The following is a 21,884-nucleotide window of genomic DNA, read 5'->3' as shown; positions in this document are numbered from 1 at the left end:
TCACTGACAGCTGGTGTCAGACTCCAGAACCACCCCCCCGAAGAGGGTCATGGAGGTTTCTCCCCATGCTATGATATCTCCCTTCAGTTGCCCTGGTTTGCACAGTGCAAGTGCCCGAACATCTGCAGGACTCAGAACTTGGCTCCACAGGTTCACATGAGTCATCCACCCTGCAAAACCGTTGGAGAACGTTTTTGTCTCTGTCTTTCCCAAGGACAAGCATCCCTCCAGCCTGGCTCACATACCCCTTCTGAATACTCTTTTCTTTACCAGCTGCTCCATTGAGCCATAGATTTGCCATTCCAGACCGGGAAGCCCATGCCATGCAGTAGTGCAGCCAATCTTGTGCCTTGTGGTACAGGGGGAAGCTGATGAAATGGCCTCCTATCCACAACCCCACATCTGTGCCCACAGTCATCACTAGCTCGTTATCCCTCTCCTGTGTGGAGTAGGAAAGAAGGGTCTGACTGCCAGCGTGCTGGGCTTTTATCCAGAAACACAAGGTGAAGGCTTGGAGAGACATATCACGGAGGGGATGAACGTTCACAAAACTTTCTATGTTTTCCACAGGGAAGTAGAAAGCTGGAAAAGCGCTGGATTTAATACCTGAAATAACCAAAAAGCCAGCTGTTACATTTCCTGCTGTGCCTATAAAATAAGCCCAAATCCTGAAGAATACACCCACAGGAACTGGCAGGGCTGTGGCAGTCTTGAGGCGCAGTTACCAGCGTGTGTCGTGCCAACAGGGAAGGGGCTTGTAATGATGAGAAGTTTAGCTCCCTCACCCAACTGTTTGGGAAAATAACTTCCCCCCACCCCCTTCCTCTTTTCTCATCCTGTGTAAGATCATGATTATTTATCCTAGGAGAACTGTGAGCTTAAATTCCTCACTGTTTGTAAAAATGCGCTTAGATGTTGCAGGAGAAAGCTGCAGTTGCTGTGAGAATAGATTAGGGCTGGCCTTAATGATGCTGTAGTTGAAGAATTTCCATCAGCAGGCCTGGATACGGGACAAACTTCTACCTGCACATGTCAGTACCAAAGCTGTTAATGATTCAGGCCATCAGGGACAGCAGGGCATGGGCTCTTCATCCTTGCAAGGTAAGCTGGACTCAAGAATAGATGTGTGTTTCTTACCTGTGTGGCTCACTCCATTCAGCAACTCTCTCTTCATGTCTTGGAGCTGCATCTGGATTTGTTCCAGTCTCAGGCTGAATTCTTCTGGATGGCATTGTTCTAGAGCAATCAGACAGCTGAATTTACAGAAGGCCAGGACATGCACGTGGTAGATTTTCTACTTGCCTAGTTTGTAGGAGGTTTGGTGAAAACCTTTGTTTTAAAAATGCAGCATCTCGCTCTCCATATGCCAGAGCTGTTTCTCTAATGGTCAGTGTACCTCACCCCTATGGATGCAGACATCTGAACGTAGCATTCTTGTGTGGTGCCACATAGCACCGCTTACCTTGGGAGATCTGTGTGACCCCGTTGCAGTCAAACCAAAGGGCTGGCACGCAACTACAGCCACCACTGCGCCGTGAGAAGCAAGAGGTGTTGGCAGGGGGCAAAGAGGCACCTGGGCCATCCCCACCTGCTGTGCAGGGACGTGGGTACTCCTCCAAAAGCTCATCTCCAGCATGCCTAGCTTAAGTGATTTGCAACTTAACTCCTTCCACATGGGTTTCTTGCCCCTCCCCAGGGAAAGCTCGAGTCCTGCCTGCTGACTCCCATTACCTGGGGTGGGTTTGGGGCTGAAGGAGGACTCCACCACCCGCCCGTTGAGGGGCTGACCATGCCGGTAGTCGTTGCGTAGCGTCCTGTTTTGCCAGTCCAGCAAGGTGTTCTCCAGGAGGGTGATCTGTGGGCAACGCAGGCTTATTATGGAGGGCAACGGGAACGACAGTTTGGCCTAGAAGGGCAGTGCAGATCCTACAGCTCAGGGTTAAACTCAGCCATTCATTATAGACCCCCCAGAGTCTCTTGATGAGTATTAGCAAAGTGAAGGAACAGAACGTGAGGGCTCTTATCAGCTAATTCATGATAAAGATATTTTGCCTGAAGGAAGTTTTTTAACACCTGCCTGATGGCATGCATGGATGGAGAGTTTGCTGCTATTCTGTAACATACTGCTTTCTCACAAGTGCCTCCTAGCCTTCGCCCTGCCAAAAAGAGTATTTCTTTTTCAAATGAGAACATACCGTGATCCTCCACTACTGTAGTCTCCACTTTATCTTGTTCTTATCCTAGCAGAAAATGTTTCCGATGCCCCTTTTTCATTAAAGATGAACCACTCTGCAAGACTCCACAGTAAACTTATTTCCATCCCACTAAAGCTTTTGTCCTGACAAGGCAGACAGAGAAGAGAAGGGGATCCTGCCATGTGAATGTGTTCAGCTGCTGGGACGAGTGGGGTTACTGCCCGGTGCTCCTGTGTCCACTCAACGAGGACCTGGGTAACACCTCTGCTGCAGGCTGGATGAACCCTCTCCTGTCCCACGGCCAAAACTCACAGCCGGCCACTCCTGAAGTGATCCAGTCTAGCTGCACAATGTAAGTGTAGACAAGAAAAAAAATCTGAAATTCTCTTCTAAAAATGTGCCAGTTATTCTGTAATTATTTTAATGTTACGAATGGCTCTTCTGGTTTTTTGAGGGGGAGGTTTGGGACTCTCTTGCAGTAGTTTTTCCCTTCTTGATTCTGACCGGTCTCTTCCTTTTCATAGTGGTTGAGCTTAACTGAGCCGAGAGCTTCGTTCTCACTCAGGTAAACTGCTGTAAAGAAACTGGCCCTTGCCGTGATGTAGCATCACGGTGTCATTACAGCCACCTGTAATTCCAGTTGCTTAGGAGTCTCTTCCCAACCCCCTATGTGGGAAATGCACTTTTAGCTCCTCTGTCAGGCTGTTCCCAACATCACTGGCGGACAGAAAAGGACACTTGGGTGGAAGGGTGAAGCATGGAGGAAAGAGAAGCTGCTCTGTCTGGTAAACAGCTGTCACTTACCTGTGTGTGGGATAGGACAATCGGAGAATGAAAGATGGTCCAGATCACACTCTCGGAGCAAGGTGGGGTTGTTAGTGAGCCCTGGTACCTGTAGAAGTGCGAGAGGTTTTCTGGCAGCATGGCTTGGACATCCAGAGAAGTGAGCTTTGTTGATTGACCTCAGAAGGAAACAGAGAGGCAACATTACCAATTAATGGGGAATAAAGAGAAAGGTGAGAGTGATGTTAGAGCTGGAGTTGGCAAATCACTTTGCTCAGAGCACTGGTGTGTTAGACCTTTGGATGAAGGTGGAGGGAAGTGAATGGTCCTTTCAAAGATTCTTCTTGTAATTCAGAGATACTTGGGGTCCTGGAGGAGGTGGGCAACTGCACCCCAGTTCTCTGCCAGTAGCTGTTAGCCCTCCGAGGAAGCGGAGTGTATGAGTGCAGCAGAGCACTCGCTTTCTGGGTGTACAGATTGCAGGGTCGATCGTAGGAAGCTGTTATTTGATGGTGCTGCAATGTGTGGCACAGACCTAACTACCAGGAGTATGTTTGTTGCTGCCCTGAGCATCTTCCACACCACCCTGCTGTGTGGGCTGCTCTTTGAGCTGCGTGGGCAGGGATGGCATGAAGTTGTGCATGGCTGAGGATGCTTGGCCGTGGAAGTGCAAGCAAAGCAGCGGCAAAATGTCTGTCCCCAGACCCAGTACATATGTACAGGCTCTGAGAACATTCAAGGATGGAGAAAGGCATTCCCAGGTCTTACCTGCAAACCTGATTTTTGCCAGTTTGGAAATGAATTCACTGTAGTAGGTATTCTCGAAGTGCCCATCCTAGACACAGCATAGAAACTTGAACAAAAGGTTAGTGACCTGCCTGTCCTTCTATACTGCTAATCAGCTAGGGGCACTAATTGATGAATTGGGAGACAAAGACAGCAAGTACTGTCAAAGATCTCTTGATAGGCTGGACAATCCTGGGCGTGATAAAGTGTGTACATATAGATCTCGGGTAGAATAGTGAACTGTAAGGATCCTTTTTCACCACTTCTAAATCCACGCAAAAGGAAGTGTTTCCATTTGCAAATGAGCAAAACCTAGAGGTACAGGAGGGAAAACCGAGCTGCTGCACCTGATAATCCATCTGTACTTCTTATGGGGCAAACTTTTCTGGGGCTCCCAAGTTGTATTGTGTGAAGCCCAGACGGCATAAGGGAAGAATAGTTCTGCTAGGGCACAACTTCCTCAAAACTGGTGGCAGACATCATCTCTCGGGATAGATGTGCAAACCTAGTCCAGGCTGCTTGTGTCTGGACTGCAATTATAGTATAAACACTGATCACAGACTGGCCTTGCTCAGCAGCCTGGGCGTCAAACCTACCGCATACAGGAAGGCAAGCACAGCCAATCCATTTGGTTTGTCTTTGGCTTCTTCAAAGCTTGAGTAGTCAGCTGAGTTGTAATGGACAATGTGCAGCTGTCAGAAGAGAGACAGGGTCATTTAGCAAGAAGTGATAAATGGGTTCCTGGATGCTTTAAAGGACCCAATACAGACTGAAGGGAGAGTCATCGTCCCAATTCCTGTTGCTTGTGCCTCACAGCACAGCCAAATAGACCTTAGTTTAATAGGTTTGTGACAAATGTGACAAACTCCATCTTTGAAGGATATTAGTGCTATTACAATGGCTTTTCTTAGAGTCTTCTGTGCCAGCACCATCAGGCTCAGCCCTTGTGTTGCACCAGCCACCTGCACTTACGGGAGCCCTGTTTCTCCCACTTGTCTCTGCGTTGCTTCCCGCAGGCTTTGTCGGCTGCAGCTTTCAATTTCCCAATTGGCAAACTTGCAACGCACCCTTCCTCCAGCCCGCTCCATTCACAAGTACCTCTGCAAAGTATCTCATCCCGTCTATGGTGTGTTCAGAGCCGCTGGTCTCCAGATCCAGGCCACCCCAGTGCAGATGCATCTGTACAGCTGTGTAGAGGCCTGGGAGCCCTCTGGAGATGTGCATGGTGGGTGGCAGATCAATCTGAACTGAAAAAACAGGATTGGAGACAGCAATGGGTACAGCCATGCCCATTCTTGTAGTTACACTCACGGTGCCTAGTGCTTTCTGCCAATAACACCCTCTCTGAAATAAGCTGGCACAGCCATGTTCAGGGAACTAACTCCAGGATGCAAGGAAAACCACTGATGCTTAAAGCTAGGTGTGCTTAAAAATCTTTCCTGACCTCGGGCTTGTGCACCACAAAGACCATACCAGGCACAAAGATGACCGGGCACTAGCTGTGTCTGCAGACTTTTTTTTTTTTTCCATCTGAGCAGCTCTGGGTTTTTCATTAGGCACTAATAAAAGTGCTGTGATGCTCATCTCTCGCACAGTACATCACATCTTGCAGGGCTCTGCAGAGATTTGTTGCCTACTTTTATTTCCAAGGAAGTGAAAGGGTATAGGAATCAACAAAGTGCCTGGCCTCATCAAACCCATCGTCATAATTTCCAGTGTTCTGGACTCTGCATCTTCTAGGAACAGGCGTACTGGGCCAGAGCCCCGTAGGTTTGAAAAGGCTGTGTTAATGCCTGAAGGATTTGTAGAGACAAAGCTCTTTGCTTCTCCTTGCCGAGGAATATTCACGAAGAGACTATGAACCATTTGTCTTCCTGCTAATATACTGCCACAAAGCATATAGTATGTTAATAAATACGCCAAACCTAGGAGTGAAAATGGAGAATTGCCTCATCCTAATGAAAGCCCAGAGCACGTTACAATAAACCAGCAACTATGCTTGTGAAATGTAGCACAGTATATGATTCATTAGTCATAGTTTGGGTTTGTGAGAAGTTTCTTTTGTTTGTAAACTTTTTACAGATAGACAGATGAAAACATGTTTCCTTGTAATATGCCAAAGAGTCTAGAGTGGGGGGGAAAAAACCCACCCACCTTACTTTTTACATAAGCTCCCTGCCGACTGCCTTCCATAATTAGGGTTATTTACCTCAAGTACCTCACCTATGGTTGCTACTTTCTACAAAACACAGCCAGAGAATTGTGTTCTGAGTTTATGACAAGCTTAAGGCTTCCGCAAGATATTTTAAGCAAATATTTGCTGAAAGCATGAAGGTAGCTAACAGCCCTGTTCGCTTCTATTTTTTTACCGGTGTAAAGTGCGCGTGTAAAGTATGACGGCTCTGAGCTGGACATGCCTTACTGCTGCTTAGCTCTAGTATTGCCAGTGGAAAATCAGCTGGGATTGTGCAGTGTGAATCTGAGTGCAACTGTGCCTTTCTCTAGCGTTTCTGCACTGCAATTTGGACCCTTGTCCATTATTGCCTTACAGATGACAGCACACGCAGCCAGGCTCTTTTCCCACCTCTGGCCTCTCGAGGCAGTTGAGTTAATGAAGGCCACACTTGAGGTCCCAGTTCAAAGACAAATCTGCTGCTGGAAGAAGTTGCACACATCCTCGCTACCTGCTAGAAGACCAATCCTGGTATTTTTTTAAAAAAAAGTTCAAATGCAAATACAAAAGGCTTCATTAACCTAAGGTCGCGCTACTGCAAACAGACTTCATCAGGTGGGATATAGCCTGGTAATTATACAGCTAGAGAGAAAATGTAGCTGGTTTCTTAGGTGAGACACTTGGTCTTCAGCCTGTAAGGAGAGTCCTGTTGGTGACCAATCCATCTCCTGTCACCTTCAGATCTGCTGAATGTTTTCTGGTGTGGTCCAGTGGAGTATTTTCCCTGATAGGTTCAGCTACCCTGTCCCATCTCACTGAAGCCAGCAGGAAAACCTAGCCTGACTTCATGGGAGCTGTGAATAAGGACAGTCGTTTGCCTTTGTGCTTTACTAAAATGCCCTGCATCAGAAAATCAGTGTTTTTGATGTTAACAAAAGAATAGGAAAATGCACACGTGCAGTCAGATCTGAAAGCTAAACCTGCAGGAATTAATTTGTAGGCAGTCGGGGTAGCAGTGCTGACATGAGAGCTTCTACCTAAATGTGGAGCTCATGTGGGTGACAAATGGGAGTTATGATTTTTAGAAATACAATCACAACAGTCTTTCTCTGAAGGCAGCATGTCTCTTATCACTTCATTTCCTTGCTCTTGCACTATATTTCTCTCTCTCTTACAGAGAATAAGAAAGGACTGTCATGTGGGATTGAAGAGCTACCAGCTTTATGTTCCAAACACCTTCCCCAAAATACTCATTCCCTCCCCACTGCAGCGATTAGAAAGTTCTCTCATTGCTCATCTGTAGTCCAAAAGCGTTATCCCAATAGTACCAGCTGATGAATTATTTAGACAATGAATTACAGACTGCAGCGGGGGAATCCAGGACCTCCTAAATTACAAGCCTTGCCCTGAGACCGTGTGGCCAAAGGCAAGGCTTTTAACCCATGCTGTGCTTCAGCTTCCCCTCCCGAGATCTGAAATGCCAATCCTCCATGAGGGAGGGATTCTCCTCTGTGTTGTACTTTGTGTGACCTATATCTAATTGAACCTCGGATGCAAACGAGCTACTGAACTATGGTTCTCCATTTCTGTCACTTCTTATTATTGCACAGGGGCAAAAGATGGATTTTTTGAATGCGGAGAGGAGTCAGTATGCCCCAAATACCACTCACTACCATAGTCCTGCAGTCCCTGGATGCTGCACGTGCAGTGACCCACGCATGGACGAAGCCACGGCTTGGGGGGCAAAATGGGGCTGAAGGGGACAGGCAGCACTTGTTCCCTCGTGCCTTAGAGCTTCTCTTTCAGGCTGTACCTTTGTCAGCAATGACTTCTTGATCAGCTCCTCTTTTTAGGGAGGAAATGAGAAGGTTCCCCCCAGTCTTACCAGAGTGACCGTTGTTGGTCATGGTGAAATCCCCCTGCAAAGGCCCATCGTAACCACTCAGCTCCAGCTGCAGCAACTGGGGGTTGTACCTCACTTTTTTCCTCTGGATGTCAATTGGAGATTGGTGCTTGCCAGCACAATCTGCAAAGTGCGTTCCCCAGTGCTCTTCATCCAGCTCTCCTTCTGTGTGGTGGGGAAGCAAACCAGATTATTAGGACATGGTGCAAACTGCTGCTAGCTCAGGAGTCGGAAAACTCTCCTCATTTGCCGGCAGGGTATGTCAAGCTAGTTATTATAACACCAGGAGCTGCAGCAATAAAAGGTTGCTTTGCCTTCCCTAGAGTGAAAATATACATTATTCTGTCGGCAGGACAGCTGTGCTGCAAAATAAGAAGGCTGCATTGCAGTAATAGCTTACTGATGGCTAGAGACTGAACCTTCACCAAAAGAGAAGTAGCATTGATATAGAAATGGGGATTTTGGTGGGTCTCAACTGCCAAGAGTGTGGAATTGGGTTCTCAACAAATGTGAGAGTCAACAGGACCAGGGCAATACGTGGGAAATCTCTGCTTAGGATCAGGAACTGGCAGCAAATTTGCTATTTTGAACTAGGATGGGAGCTAACAAAAGAAGAATAGGAGTGGAATGGTTTAAATAAATGGAACCTTTTGTATGTTTTCTGGGATAGGAGTGGTCTGGAGTGGCTTTGATGTCCTGGGTGTGTTTTTATTAACAAAACCCACCCCTCTCCTGAGGACGCTGCTATGCCTCTTTCTGATGCTCCCTTTCTACACACAACAAATAAATGAGAAAGTGATTAATTGCTTTTATGAGACAGATCCTGGTCTGGAATAGGACCTGGGCATCCCAATTTCAGGATTCAGTTTATTGCTCTGAGCTTCTGCTGCCGCTTCAGCCCCCAGGCCTCACAGCCCCTAAAGGTCACGCTAAGGGTTAATACCAGCTCCTTTTCCTGCTCAGTGTCTCTAGATCAGACACAAACTTTTGACATAGGACTAAGAACTAAAGGCCCTAGCTTCACCTGCATGTACTCATCATCTCTGCAAGTATTTAATACTAAAAACCACCTGTGGTCACCAGGAGACCTGGCATGCTGGATGCTATCCTTTTTCCAATGGCTCTGAGCCTCTTAACCCTCATTTGAATCTTTCCTACAGAGGTCTCGGTGCTGCTGAAACTTTTAACAAATGCTTGAATGCTTCAAGGCTATTGCCCTCTCCATAGTGCTATATTTAGGACTTTAAGGATAAGGAGAAATTTTGATGCCATGTCTGTCATGCCTGCGACTGACAATCAGTAAGGAAACCTTTTCTTCTTCACCCCAGAACTGCAATATATTGATCAATGTCAGAGCCACGTCTGTCTGAGACAGAGCTAGAGCCAAGGAATAATCATCCTGTGATTCCTGAACTCACTGATTTCAAATCCTGCAGAGATGCTTTGGAAGGAGAGGTGATTGTTGTAAAAAGAAAACAGTTCAAAATCGTCATCTTCCTAATTTTCAAATTATTATAATTACAGCCATACCTGAGGATTTGTTACTATTTACTAATTCTTTTCTTTTAATTTCATTTAAGCAATGTCAGTTTGCAGGTATTTGTTTCCTGACATTGATTAAATACGGGGGGTTTAGGAGATGCAGGCAGCCTGGCCAAAAGAAAATCCAGAGAGAACTTCTGCAGACGGCTCCGTGTCCTAATTGCAATATTGCATGTATTCGACAGCATCCTTTGTTTTAGCTTGATTCCCAGCCCACTGAAGATCATAAAAGGACTACCGTTTACTTCAATAAGCTCTGCAAACAACCCCCTGAAACAAATGAAAATCAGATAAAATGTCACAAAAAATAGAAATACATAAATAAGTACTTCTTAGTGATCTGTTCTGCATGGGATATGACAATAAAATAATAAGCAGGCGGCATTTAAAGCTTTTCCTTCCTGGATCATCCAAAGGGCAGCTTTTATTCTAACACATGTAAAGATTTCCCCCATTGTTTGAACCTCATTGAGCTGCCAACTCTGACAATGTGTCCTAACCACACAAAGGAGTAAAAAGGGGTGACATTGAAGAGAATCACTTTCAAGACACACAGGCATCAATAAAGCGGAATAAATTAGCTGCTCCGTAGAGATCTTTCACTAATGGAAAGAGAGTCAAGCTGAGTGTTGCTTCTGCAGCACAAAAAGGATGGGAGCGTCTTTAGCAAGTAGTAGCAATCCCAAAACAGCCTCCTTTTTCATTACCTTTGTAGGTCCAATGCACTAGGTGAGAGCAGCTCAGATGGACCAGGAGCAGGTGGACCCAGACGGCTGTGAGCCACATGTCCCTCGCTGTACCTGCGGTCAGAACCAAGGTGGGGAGTGCATTTCTTTAAAAAACATCCTCAGGAAGCATAAATACCTATTTACTCCAGGTCTGGCCTTTCCAGCACCTATCCCACCCTTCTCCTCACCCATCCAACAACAGCAAACGACGCCACATGAGCATTCGTGAGCAGGTTGAAAAGCTTCATTGCAAGTCTCCGTAAAACAGTGTGAAAAAGATACCCAACACAAATCTCAAAACACAGCCCTGAGATGGCCTACTGTTTCTTTGTTACACGGAGGAAGGAGCCAAGGCAGGAGACATTTAAGGGACTGGTTTTCAAAAGGGCTGAGCATTCACAATCTTATTAGAAGCCAAAATTGTAGACACTTTGCTCCTTTGAAAAATCAGTCTTCTGAGGCCAGGTTTAAAAGTGCTCCACGCCCACAAGCTACAAGGCATTTTGCTTTCAACACCTTCCGTAGTCACTGAAAATCTAGTTTTAATGTGACAGCTTTGGAAAATTCAGAGCTCTAAAAAGCCATTTGGACTGATGAAAGATACAGGCACGATACAAGACACTGAAAGCCTGATGTCTTTTTAAAAAATATACAGGAATTCAAATAAAAACTAGCAGGCGTCAGATGTCTGAATGCTCTTGTGGACTTCAGTAGCTGCTCTGTACATCGTCAGACATTTGATTTCCTTAAAAATATTTCCCAAGCAAAAAATTGCCCAAGGTCCAGTAAGAAAGTCATTCGGCAGACCAGGGAACAGACCATGGACCTTCTGCCTGCGTTTTTGTTTCCCGTTCCTAGGCAAATGTCATTCCCTTTGAAAAGCCTTCTCCTCCCTCCAAGAATGATGTTACCGACAGCCCTTTCTGCCCAGCAGTGCCTCCCAACCCACGAACCCAGCGTTTAATAACAAAAGGGGAGCAGAAATCTCCCCAGGAATGGAATTTGAAGGGCTACAGTTTCCACCAAACACAGTACAACTTTGCTGTTGATTTCAGGTGACAGCCAGCAACTTTAAACACTTGGCAAGAAAGCTCACATCAGTGAAAGCTCAGCACTTCTGTTTGCAATGTCCCTGCCACTTGCAATAAGATTTGCAGTTATCATTTTCAGCAATAAGGTATGTCATAACAGCCACTCAACGTAAGAGCCGTAGGTGAGTTAAGATTTCATGTGAACTCATGTTTCTAGGATTAGACTGTGGTGAAGAACAGAAGCAGGTTTTTTTATTCAAAAGCTTATTCTTTGCAAATGAGTTGCTAACATTAAAAGGCCTTTCCTGGTTTGCCGGTTTGTGCAGTGAATATTTAATCTTTGGGAACTGCTGTAATATTGAGTTGATTAACCAAATGTGTATTTTTCCCTCTCTCCCCTAAAGAAGTCATGTATTGTGACAGTTGCACTGAACTGTGCAAGGACTAAACTAATCAAACACGCCCTGCAATGCACTTCATAATCCTTGTGTATTCAGTTGGGTAAACAGGCTTTGAAATTAGCTGAGGGAGAAATTTTGGGGGTTTATACCTGTTTACACTCCAGGATTCCACACAGCAGCACATGAGGCTGTGAACGAGAGTCAAGAGGAGGAGGTCACCTCTGCACCAAAGCATCCCCCCGTCACCAAGAGTGTTTAAATGGATGGCATTTAGGGACAAGCTGTTTCTCTTGCCTGTGCTTCATCGATCAGCTAGCCCAGTCTGCACAAAGGATTTGCAATAACGCCCATTCGGGAATGTACTGGTGCCAGGAAAGTGGAGACGACGATGAATTGATTTTTAATAGCGCTTTTGCAACTTGCTAAAATTGTGATGTTTCACGTGGCGTCAGCAGGAGCTGTGGGTGCTCAGCACGTCCAAGCCCCACATCTCTGTCAGTTCAGTTAGCTTCCCCCAAATTAGTGGCTACTCTGGAAGACACAGCAATCTGAGGAGAGGATTTACTGAGGGCACTAAGTATGAATTTGGAGTTACGACAGAACAGTAATTTTAATTAAAGTCTTTAAATGTATTTGAATATTAAGCTTCTAACTACAAGCTGAATGATATGGAAGGAGTCCTTCTGCTGTATAAAGTATTGCACACATCAACCATTGCTTATTAGTTCTTGGAGTTATAGCTTTTTTTAGTGTATAGGGTATTAAACCTAGCTGGCTTGAGGCTTATCTTTGTAAGTCATCTGTTTTGCTACCTCAATGTACTTGCTAGAGAGAAGTATGGACTTCAGATATCATGGCAGGACCGTGCTTGAAATAAACCAGTGTTTTACAGGTGAAGAAGACTCTAGAGCTAACAGGACTCGTCTCTGCACCCAGATTTAGCCAGTGGGAAAATTTAATGTCGGGTATCTCAACCATGAATATTCTTGGCATAATGTCTTCACAAAGGCAGGCTCCTTTCACACAGACTTCAGCCTCTCCCCTCCCGCCTCGACTACAGTAGGAAATAAGCCTTTTATCCCACATCATTGGCTTCCATGCACTTCGCTTTTATCTCCACAGTTTTCCCTGACTCTTTGCCATCTTTTAAATCCTGCTTCTCCCAGGCTATTCCCTCTGTCCTCGCTGGCCTAAAGCTCAGCTCAAGTCTGACTTTCAGATCCATTCTGAGTATCGATAGCCACATTAAAACCTTGACATTGCATTGAAGTAGCTGGCTCAATACTTCAGTGCTCTTTTGACCCAGAACTCGAAAGGGTTAAGTCATTTCCCTCTGAATCCGCAGGAATTTCATCAGAGGTCGCAGTAATGGCTGTATCACTCCCAAGTCCGGCAAACATTTGACCAGGAACAGGCTGTTTGATGTGAGACGGACAGATTGCCTTCAATCAGGCTATCCAGGTTTTCGTAAGTGAGTCTAAAACCTCTTCAAATAGAGCGCTCTCTGCTAAAGCCATGCTGGATGAACAAAAGTATTCAGAACCTACATGGGTTTTAGGAAAGACAAAAAACAGCTAGTGCTGGTAGGTCCAAACCCATGAGTAAAGCTGGCAATAGCTGTGCAGATTGAAACATGAGATCCTTTTATTCAACAATTCCTGTAATGTTTTTACATCTTTCTTCCAAAACTGGCCCTTGCTTCTTTGAAATTTTGGCTGGTTTGTGTTTTTTTTTCTTTTGGCCCCCTGGCTTTCAACTACACACAGAGATCACAGAAGGCAGAGGCAGAAAAGCGCTAGAATTCGTTTCTCCAGTTCACACAATCCCTTTAGGCCTCCTTCCTCTTATATATAATATTTTGATGTGCTCAGCTAAATTCACCTTCTGCTGATATAAATTCAGATACATTTGTTGATTCTACTGAAGCTTTGTGATAGAAATGGGCTTTGAGGCAGTCAGAGCTAGACACCAGAGGTTTACACCAGTGTTCCTAAAAGCAGGATTTGCCCATTTTAAAGCAGAGAGGTTTCCTCTGCAAATGCCATTTCACGGTCTAACAGATCTCAGCATTAGCTACCTGCAGTTTATTGTCAACCTACGTTTTCTTTTGCTCAGTTTCAGCCAATTACTCTTAGTTATAGCTATATCCCTTGGATTATCTTAAAATATTTTTCCCTCTTTAATGTTCACATCACTTCTGGGGTGGTTATCACCTCACCACACCAGAAGCATGTGCAGCCTTTCACTCGCCATTTCCCCAAGGTGGTACAAAGGACAATGTGGTGATGCTATAAAGAGAACATAGTCAAATAATCCCTCTTGATTTTCATTTTCACGAAATGTAATTACAGTTCTTGTCCTGTCTATACAGGTCTGCTCTACAGACTTTGCTGAAAGTGACTTCACATTCTGCATCTCTGCTTGAGACTTTGAAAAAAAATAAACAAAATGTGAAGGGAGGGTTAGGAAGGGGGAGATCAATCTTCCCTCTGCATTTACTGTCAGATACACAGGAACGTGGCCCGAGCGTGGGGATCGAAGGAGTGCTGTCGAGAGTTGGCCTGGGAGAAATTTTCCCATCATACCAGGGCTCTATGCCATGGACTGGATGGTGGTGGGATAAAGAAAGAATAATTCAGTGACAAGATAGCTTGTCAGCATGTGCGAATACCTGTCCATCTTCTCAGACACTATGTTAGTAATATTTTATACCTATCTGCACATCCTTCCAGAAAAATACGCATTTTTTTGCTCCTGACTTCCCAGTGTAATAACATGCAGAGGAAGCACAGTTGCTGCTCAGTCTCTCTGAAAATCAATATTACCAGTGCACAAACAGCGGAGAAGACCCCAAGCCCCTTAACAAACAAACACTCTCCACAGAACAAATAATGGCTCTGGAAATGTGGCTCTTGCCCACTGCTGGGTAAGCACTTTTCCTTTCTTATTTCAGCTGCATTGTACGTTGAGCAGCTGTGACATCCAGTGGCCAAACACAATACAGTTGGGTTTGGTACAGAACTCTTCCTACATGGTAACAATAACAGAGCCCCTCCACTGCACTTTTCATCTTCAAAGAGCTGTCTAAACAGGAATTCATTCACCCCTACACAGCTCAGCGGGGCAGATGAATTTAGTGACCCTAAAAGTACACATGAGAAGGCGAAACCACTCGCCAAGCTCTCTGCAGGCAGGGCAATCGGCTCTCTAGGGAGGTGAAGAGCCTGTCCTAGGACCAGGGCACAGGACCTTCACCCACCACTGCAGAGAGCAACTGCTGAGGGATAAGGGATCAGAAAGGTGCAGCTCATTCAGCATCTGATGGAGAGGCTACACCTGAGGGAAGAGTTTTGCTCCTTCTCCCTAGAGCAAGAGAGCCCATGGTTAAGGGACTGGGGAAAGCTGTATGAGAGGGCACAGCGGGACCAGAGCGGGTTTGGAAGAGATGCTTTGTCAGAGGCCTGGCCAGAGGAAAAAGCTTCTGCAGTGATTTTCTGAAGATGTCAAAGGACTTGGTTTATAGATGCGGAAGGTAGGGAAGGAAGCGGAAACATTGATTTGGATTAAGAAATACTGGAATCAAAGAAATGTGACTGTAATGAGCAGTTAACTGTGATTCCTGTTGTGACAGGGAAAGTGGAAGATACAGAAAACAAGAAAATAAGTCAGTGGAAAAGAGGAGCTGAGCATCCCAGATTGATGCTAGCAAACATCGATTCCGCAAAGAAAGAAAGAAATGGACAAAGAGATGGGTTTTCCCAGGCCCGTGTTAATGGAGAGGAATCGTGGGTATAAAGTCTGTGACAGAGGTTTAATCATAGCATTTAGTGCATCTGCTGCATTTCAGACTTTGCTCAACTCTTTGCCTGTGCCTGAGGTGCGCGCTGAGGGAGCTGAGTGGGTGAGCCCACGTGGGTTTGCTGAGCCACTCACCGCCGGTGAGAGCTGGTTTTCGGTGAGTGTTACAGGTGCAATTATTCCATATCCCATAGAGTGTAAGATCCAGGAAAACATGTAAAAGTTAGGTGTCTAGGTATGAGTTTGCCACCTTAAGCTTCCTTTCCAGCCCACGCAGAGAAACAGCCTTGGTACAGATGCTGTGTTTGAGATGGGTATCTTTGAGGTCAATCCAGACAAGTCTGTTTCCTTTTAATTATAAAAGCAGAGTTGCATGACTCAGAGATCCAAACTATGGACAGATGCATCCAGTTTCAGAGATGAAGAAATCAGTCCCTGCTTTCCCCAAATCATCTGTGCCCCAGTGTTTGCTTGTTCAGACCTGCAGTGGGTTTTTTGCTGCAGGCAAGGTCCATGCAGGGACATTGAGCAAAAGCAGACGTGCCCACAGCCCCTCCTCTCCCAGCAGCTCATTACCACTGCACTCTGCCTGTGCAAGAGAGGGGAAGATGATAGGAGCTAAAAGTGATTCTCATAAGAATGAGGCCGATTTTTAAGGCAGGAAGACAACATGAAGGAAATTTAAATCCTACTGTCTGTGCCTTACCTGTTCTGTGGCAAGAGAATCCTGCTTGATAACTCTTGTGCTTTACATAAGTACTATGCACATATTAAGAAAACAAATGAGTTGTTATTGGTTTACTCGTACTGGTTTTTTTCAGGTTTCCATTCTAAAAAAACCCTAAATACCAAATAAAATTTCTTAATGGCTAATCAATTTCTAGCTTGCTTTCCCCTTTATCGCAGAATGTATTTCAAAGTGAAAGGGAAAGACCTGCCCTGCAAGGAGTCTGGAACACCCTCTAAGAGGCATTGCAAGACTTGAACGCTGGCCTCTATAAAGGGGATTACTTAATGGTTTTGTCATGGTTTGAATGAGCAGCTATGGCCTTTGGATGCACAATTCCTGGCAATTAATATCCAGCTGGTTTAAAAGCTTTCAGTCTCACCTCAAATCAGCATATCAGATCATTAGCTGATGGGAAATGTACTCTTTGGTATTAGCACCCTGACTTGTGCCTTGGTTCACTTCCAAATAACCCTTGACCATCACCTGAAAATGGATGCAGTAGTTTTACATGTAGGTTAGCCTTTACAGTAATTAAGAAGTAGTATATATTTTTCCTATTCCAGCCATCTTACCTGCTTTTTTCTCGTTGCCATGGTTGTTGTGCAGTAATGCTCCATTTTAAATAAAATATGTTTAAAGTATTCTGCCTAGTACATGGGTGTCTAACACAGCTGATGATTGACCCGTGCTACGTATTCATAGCTGCACACAAACCTGTGTCCATAGTATCACTTCTCAAAAATGGCCGGTTAGTCTAACGTTACCTGCATCTTCAGCATCCATTAAACCCCATTTAGTACTGAATAAACCCTGAGCACCCATTTCATAGGAAGTCAGACATAAAATGCTCTGGCCGAGGTCTGTAAGCTCCCTGCCTTGTCCCTGCTGGCTTGCAAACTGGGGCTGGTAATTTCCATAGAAAATTCAAATCCCAAACCTACCGCAGCCAGCTAGAGTTGGAGAAAATGAGAAATCAGACTGTCAGGTGAGTTAGCAGGCTGAGGTCCCTGCAGCCATGCAAGGTTTGACACTGGTAGCAGATCCTCACTGACAACTCTCAGTTTAATTTTTGTGCTATAATTGTGAGTCTTCTCTACGAGGACTTGGAAAGATCTAATTCAGTCCAGGTCCTTCCCTTACCCCAGTCATTGTACTGAAGTTACTTTCAGACTGGCTATTAAATGCAGGAACCGGTGGCTTTTAAATCATTTTCAGGACACTAACCAGTCCATCTCAAATCCTGGGAGAAGACAGGAGAATTAAGAGAAGCGGTGGAAGTTACAAGCATTAAGGAAGACATCAGGTCTGTCATCACAAGTCTTTTCATTTTTCATCTGCCTAAACCCTGTCCTGTTTAGCCGCAGAGCTAAGCTGTAAGACAAAAGCATGACAGAAAAGGGGGATGAGAAGCAAGAGAGAAGGATGTAAGGTCAGAGGAGGTTTTGAATGCTTGGAAGAAAACACCTTAAATAGTCATGCAATAATTTTAATAGATACCCAGAAAGAGCATGAGTCAGACTCTGCCATTACCTTTCCAATGAACGCTCCTTAAAAACGCCACAATCCACAGGGTCAATGAAGAGATCTGAGCGACAGGGTGCCAACTTCTCCATCCGACGGCTTTCCTCTGGAGATCTCACCTCGGCTGCGGTGACGTAGTCACGCCATCGGAAAGCCTCATTCATGAGGTCACTTAGGTGCAGGACTGCTTTTCAAAAAGAAACTTATCAAAACATAAACAGGCTGGCACTTGCAGAACTGCCGGATAGAGTAGATGAGGGTGGTGCATTCACAGCGACCCAGACACGTGTTCTTCAGGTGTTTTGTGAGGCACTGGGGAGAAAGAGAAGTCCCTGAGTATTAAGGAAGCACTTTCAAGGTGCTACAAAAGCTGACGCCCTGGAATGCACCCTATACTGCATAATGGTTATTAAGCACATGAATGCACTGGCAAACAAGTCCTGATCTGTGGTGGTTCTGCTCCCTGCCTTGGCATCCTCAGCCCTTTGAACCGGTGCTTTCACACTTGGCAAAGCTCTGAGCTCTCCTGCCCAACCACTTTAAACAGGGAAGGAAAAGCTTCTGTGCTCAGGAGCATGTTGCAAGCAATCAAAAAACGTACATCTATTACTCTCATAATTTTACCATGGCCTGTAAAGCACAAGGAATGACTAGGCCTTGCAATGGAAGGGGATTTTGATGGCGAGAATTGTTCTCCATTTTTGGGTGGTGGATGCCTGTAAGCCAGATCTGCGTCGGTGTTTTTTCTCCATCTGCTCCATCAGCATGTTACACCAATGTGTTAGTGTACTTGTGTGGGCTGTCAAACTGGATTACTAGCTACAGTGGCTTTATGTTTCCTGAAACTCTCTGTTCCCAGTGTCCACCCCATTAGCCATACATCCCCCTCCCAAACCATGAAAGAAATATATTATTTTAAAAGAGTACACTGAGTATTTGATTAACTGGTAACAAGCCCTGATTCCCACAGAAACTCATGCCAGCTAGATATCTCATAGCCTTAGGGATGCTCAACTTTTTCTTTAAAGAAAGAGAAAAAGAAAAATCAGGCAGGATACATGACTGAGCAGTGGCATTTTTAATACCAGCTCTGACTTTTATTTTAATATGTATGGTACAGTGCAATTTTAAATCTGCTGATCCAGGAAAAATTATACCAACACCTGAACAGTGCCAGACTTCTGATCATGGATGCCTGATCAATGCTGCCTTTAGCTACGGTAGTGCCAGTGTCTTCAGCTGCACCCTCTCTTGCGGACACAGGATTCAGTGGAGCGGACACAGCTCTTGGCACGACGTCTGCGGCCAGAATTGCGAGTGAGTCCTGCCTGCCGGGGATGGGACCGTGTGAGTTTGGGGAGAGATGCGGGTTCTCAGCATACAGCTTGTTGCTCACGCTCCGGCGGAGGAAATTTGCTCGCTTTGTGCTGGTTTTGTGGTCGCAAAGGAAGACGAGCCTAGGCAAGGGACAAGTAGAAGAATTTAGGCTGGTCTTCTATGGCTAGTCCTCTCACAGCTTTGGTTCGGCTGAACAGGGACAGGGAGCTGCAAGAGGCTCAGTGCTCAGCTTCCCAGGCCAGAGGGTTTGCTTTACACTCCACTTCTGCCCACCACCAAGCTAATTATGACCTTTCATAGTATGTCTTCTGTTCCCAAAGAGCACTCTACCATGCTTTACCGTCAGCCTTTTGCTCAACTACTACAATGCTGAATTTCCCTCGGCCTCAGGCTTTGTTGTGCTCCATCTTCTCTAGCTCATTATAAGACTCGGCACCTCTACTTGATTTTCCATGCATAGCATTCAAAGGACTTTTACAAAGTGCAAAGATGGTGGAGCATCTCTAATCCAGCAGTTATCCAGCATAAAAATCCAGTTTTATGATTTCCAGCATCTGATTGCTCAGGAGCATGTTTTTGCAGGGAATGCTCCCCTCTCATGCCTTCGCACCAGGAAGGGTAAGGCCCCAGGATAAGTCAGGAACTACTGCAAGAGCACAGCTATAAGGGGTGTGACGTGCAGTTTTGGGGAGGTTGGCACTGCAAAGAATCATCTACCTATAAAGTGACAGTGTAATTCCAAGGGCTTTTCCTGGCCAATATCACTTTATCCCAGCTGTGTGCAACCCAGCAGCATTTCAACCTGATTCATGGCTGTGCAGCCCACGTGAATCTGTACCCCCAGCAAGGCAGAAAAAGCACAAAAAAGCAGCATGCAGTGCCATTGTGGGGATGTGGGCCATGTTGCATTGTCACAAAACAGCTTGGGTTTCAAACGGCATCTCCTCGCAAGGAGCCTAGGAGTCGTGCGGGGGGGCCTCGTGGGGTGCTGTGTCAGCATGGCGTGCCTAGGGAAGGCGGTCAGTTCAACAGATTTCCTTTGCTTTTTATTAGACTTAAAGCTTGTCTCGAGGCGATGTTCTCAGGAAGGAAAGAAAAATGTGCCCAGAAGAAATGAACAGTCATAGGCTGGAAGGGCGAGGCAGTTCTGGAGCAAGCACAAACGTAACTGACTTTGCAAGAAACAAAATGGTTTTATATGGTGCAGTCAGGTTGAACTGGGCACTGTCAGACTCCTGGAGACCCTGGACCCCAACTCCAGCCTTGGGGAACTTCACAGGTTTGAGGTTACGTACTTGAAATACTGCAGAGCCAGGCCCCCATCAGTCTGAACGCAGGCTGTGCAGGGTCGGGTGAAATGGGAGGAAGCAAACCCAGGGGAATTGGGAGTCCCCATGGGATTGCATACATGGGTCTGGGCTCTGCAGCGTCCCAGCAAGGCAAAGCACCAGTCCCTGCTCAGGACTTCACTCTCCCACGGCTGGGGATGGTGGCTCTGCCTTGAACGGGAGCAACCATGGCCAGGAGTGAAGGCAACAGGCACGGGGAGGTGAGAAGGGACAAGACCGTGCCTTTCCCAGGTTAGCCTATGGCCTTGTTCAAATGTTTGACTTTGCAATGGGCTTCCCCTCATTGCAGACTCCCTTCTGCAGTGCAATGTGTAACCATCCCTCAGTTAAAAAATCCTGCAAGAAAAACAGGCTTATGGGAATCGTGGGCACAGCTAGTCTCCATGAGAAACCTGCAACAACCTTGTGTTACAACTGCAACTTATCTAACATAACCAAAGCAGTACATTCCCGGGGAGATATACCACCGGGGAGAGCCTGGGAACGGTGGCAACCAGGGAAGAGGGGGCAGGAGGCATGGCCCCTCGCCAGCACCACACACCCCCACGGCCCAACGCTCCGGCACAGCGGCGGAGACGGTGTGTGGGGCCTTGCCAAGCCAGTCACAGGGAGCAGCTACCGGTGGCAGTTGGATAAAAAAGCCCAGACAGGAACAGGATCCCTCCACGGTGCCGCAGCTGGGAACAACTCATGTGAGCGGTCATGTTCTTATTAAACACCATGACACGTGGTTACCACCGAGTCCATCGAAAGTTGAGTATTACTTTCCAGGGATGGAGGTTTTGCCGATCACAGAGCACCCAGTTCATTCAGTGGTGCACGGTTCATACTTCACCATAACACAGCGGACTAAATAATTATCAATTAGTAATTTGATGGCTTTTTCAACATCCATGGGGGGATTGGAGCTTTTCAGGAGCATGTGCCACTCCATTTTGGCATAGTGTTTAGTTCTGTGGCCTGGTGTTGAGCTCTGTTCTGCTCCGTTATTTTTCAGTCACAACATCGTCTTCAAGAATGTGTCTCGGGGCATCAGATACCCTTGCGCAGATCCAGGCAAAACACTTGGAAAAGTTTTTGTTCCTGTTGGCACACTAGTATCTGAGGTGTCACAACCGATTGCATGAGGGCTTCTTCTCTACCCCAGGCAGTGTGATGGTTATCCACTTCAAAATCAAAGTAAAAATTCATTGTAATTAAGCTTTCCCCAGAACTAATAAGCCCCCCCTCTCTTCCCAGCCTTCCTCTTGTCAGCGTGCGGCCTTCTCGCCGGTTTCAGTCGCTGTTCCCGCACCCACCTCCCATGACAGCATGGCCGTACCCTTCTCCCGAGCAAGCAGGGATGGCATCTCAGCAACACGGCAGCGCTGAGCCGCGCGCTTGGCGAATCTCGCCAAAATCAAGGCTCAGCTTCCAGTTTTAGTGACAATAAACACGCTAAATCCCTTCTCTCTCTCTCTCCCCACAGGTGCGCCCGTGTGTTCCTACAGGGACACGCGAAGCCAAGGTACTCCGTGTAGGTGTAAGCGCACAAAGGAACCGTCTCCTTTGTACGTACACGCCAGCGGCAGAGCCCGGTGGATGTCACCGGTTCGAGGGTTTGCCA

General features: G+C 46.1%; 1 protein-coding gene across 1 annotated transcript; it reads right to left on the bottom strand.

Annotated features, from left to right (window-relative positions):
* On the bottom strand, window positions 1-10,123 carry LOC104165428 (carbonic anhydrase 6-like). The gene is given in 10 exon segments (XM_009705064.1): window positions 1-193; window positions 195-648; window positions 1,138-1,236; window positions 1,732-1,855; window positions 3,000-3,157; window positions 3,747-3,813; window positions 4,361-4,456; window positions 4,863-5,011; window positions 7,823-8,005; window positions 10,090-10,123. Coding segments are annotated over 9 exon segments (1,362 nt in total). The 5' UTR covers window positions 7,845-8,005; window positions 10,090-10,123.
* Window positions 10,124-21,884: the final 11,761 nt, after the last annotated feature.

This window comes from Cariama cristata, unplaced genomic scaffold (assembly GCF_000690535.1).
Source record: "Cariama cristata isolate BGI_N322 unplaced genomic scaffold, ASM69053v1 scaffold248, whole genome shotgun sequence".
Classification (NCBI taxonomy): Eukaryota; Metazoa; Chordata; class Aves; order Cariamiformes; family Cariamidae; genus Cariama; species Cariama cristata.
Note: the sequence above shows the minus strand (reverse complement) of the source record. Positions and strands in the feature narration are given on the sequence as shown.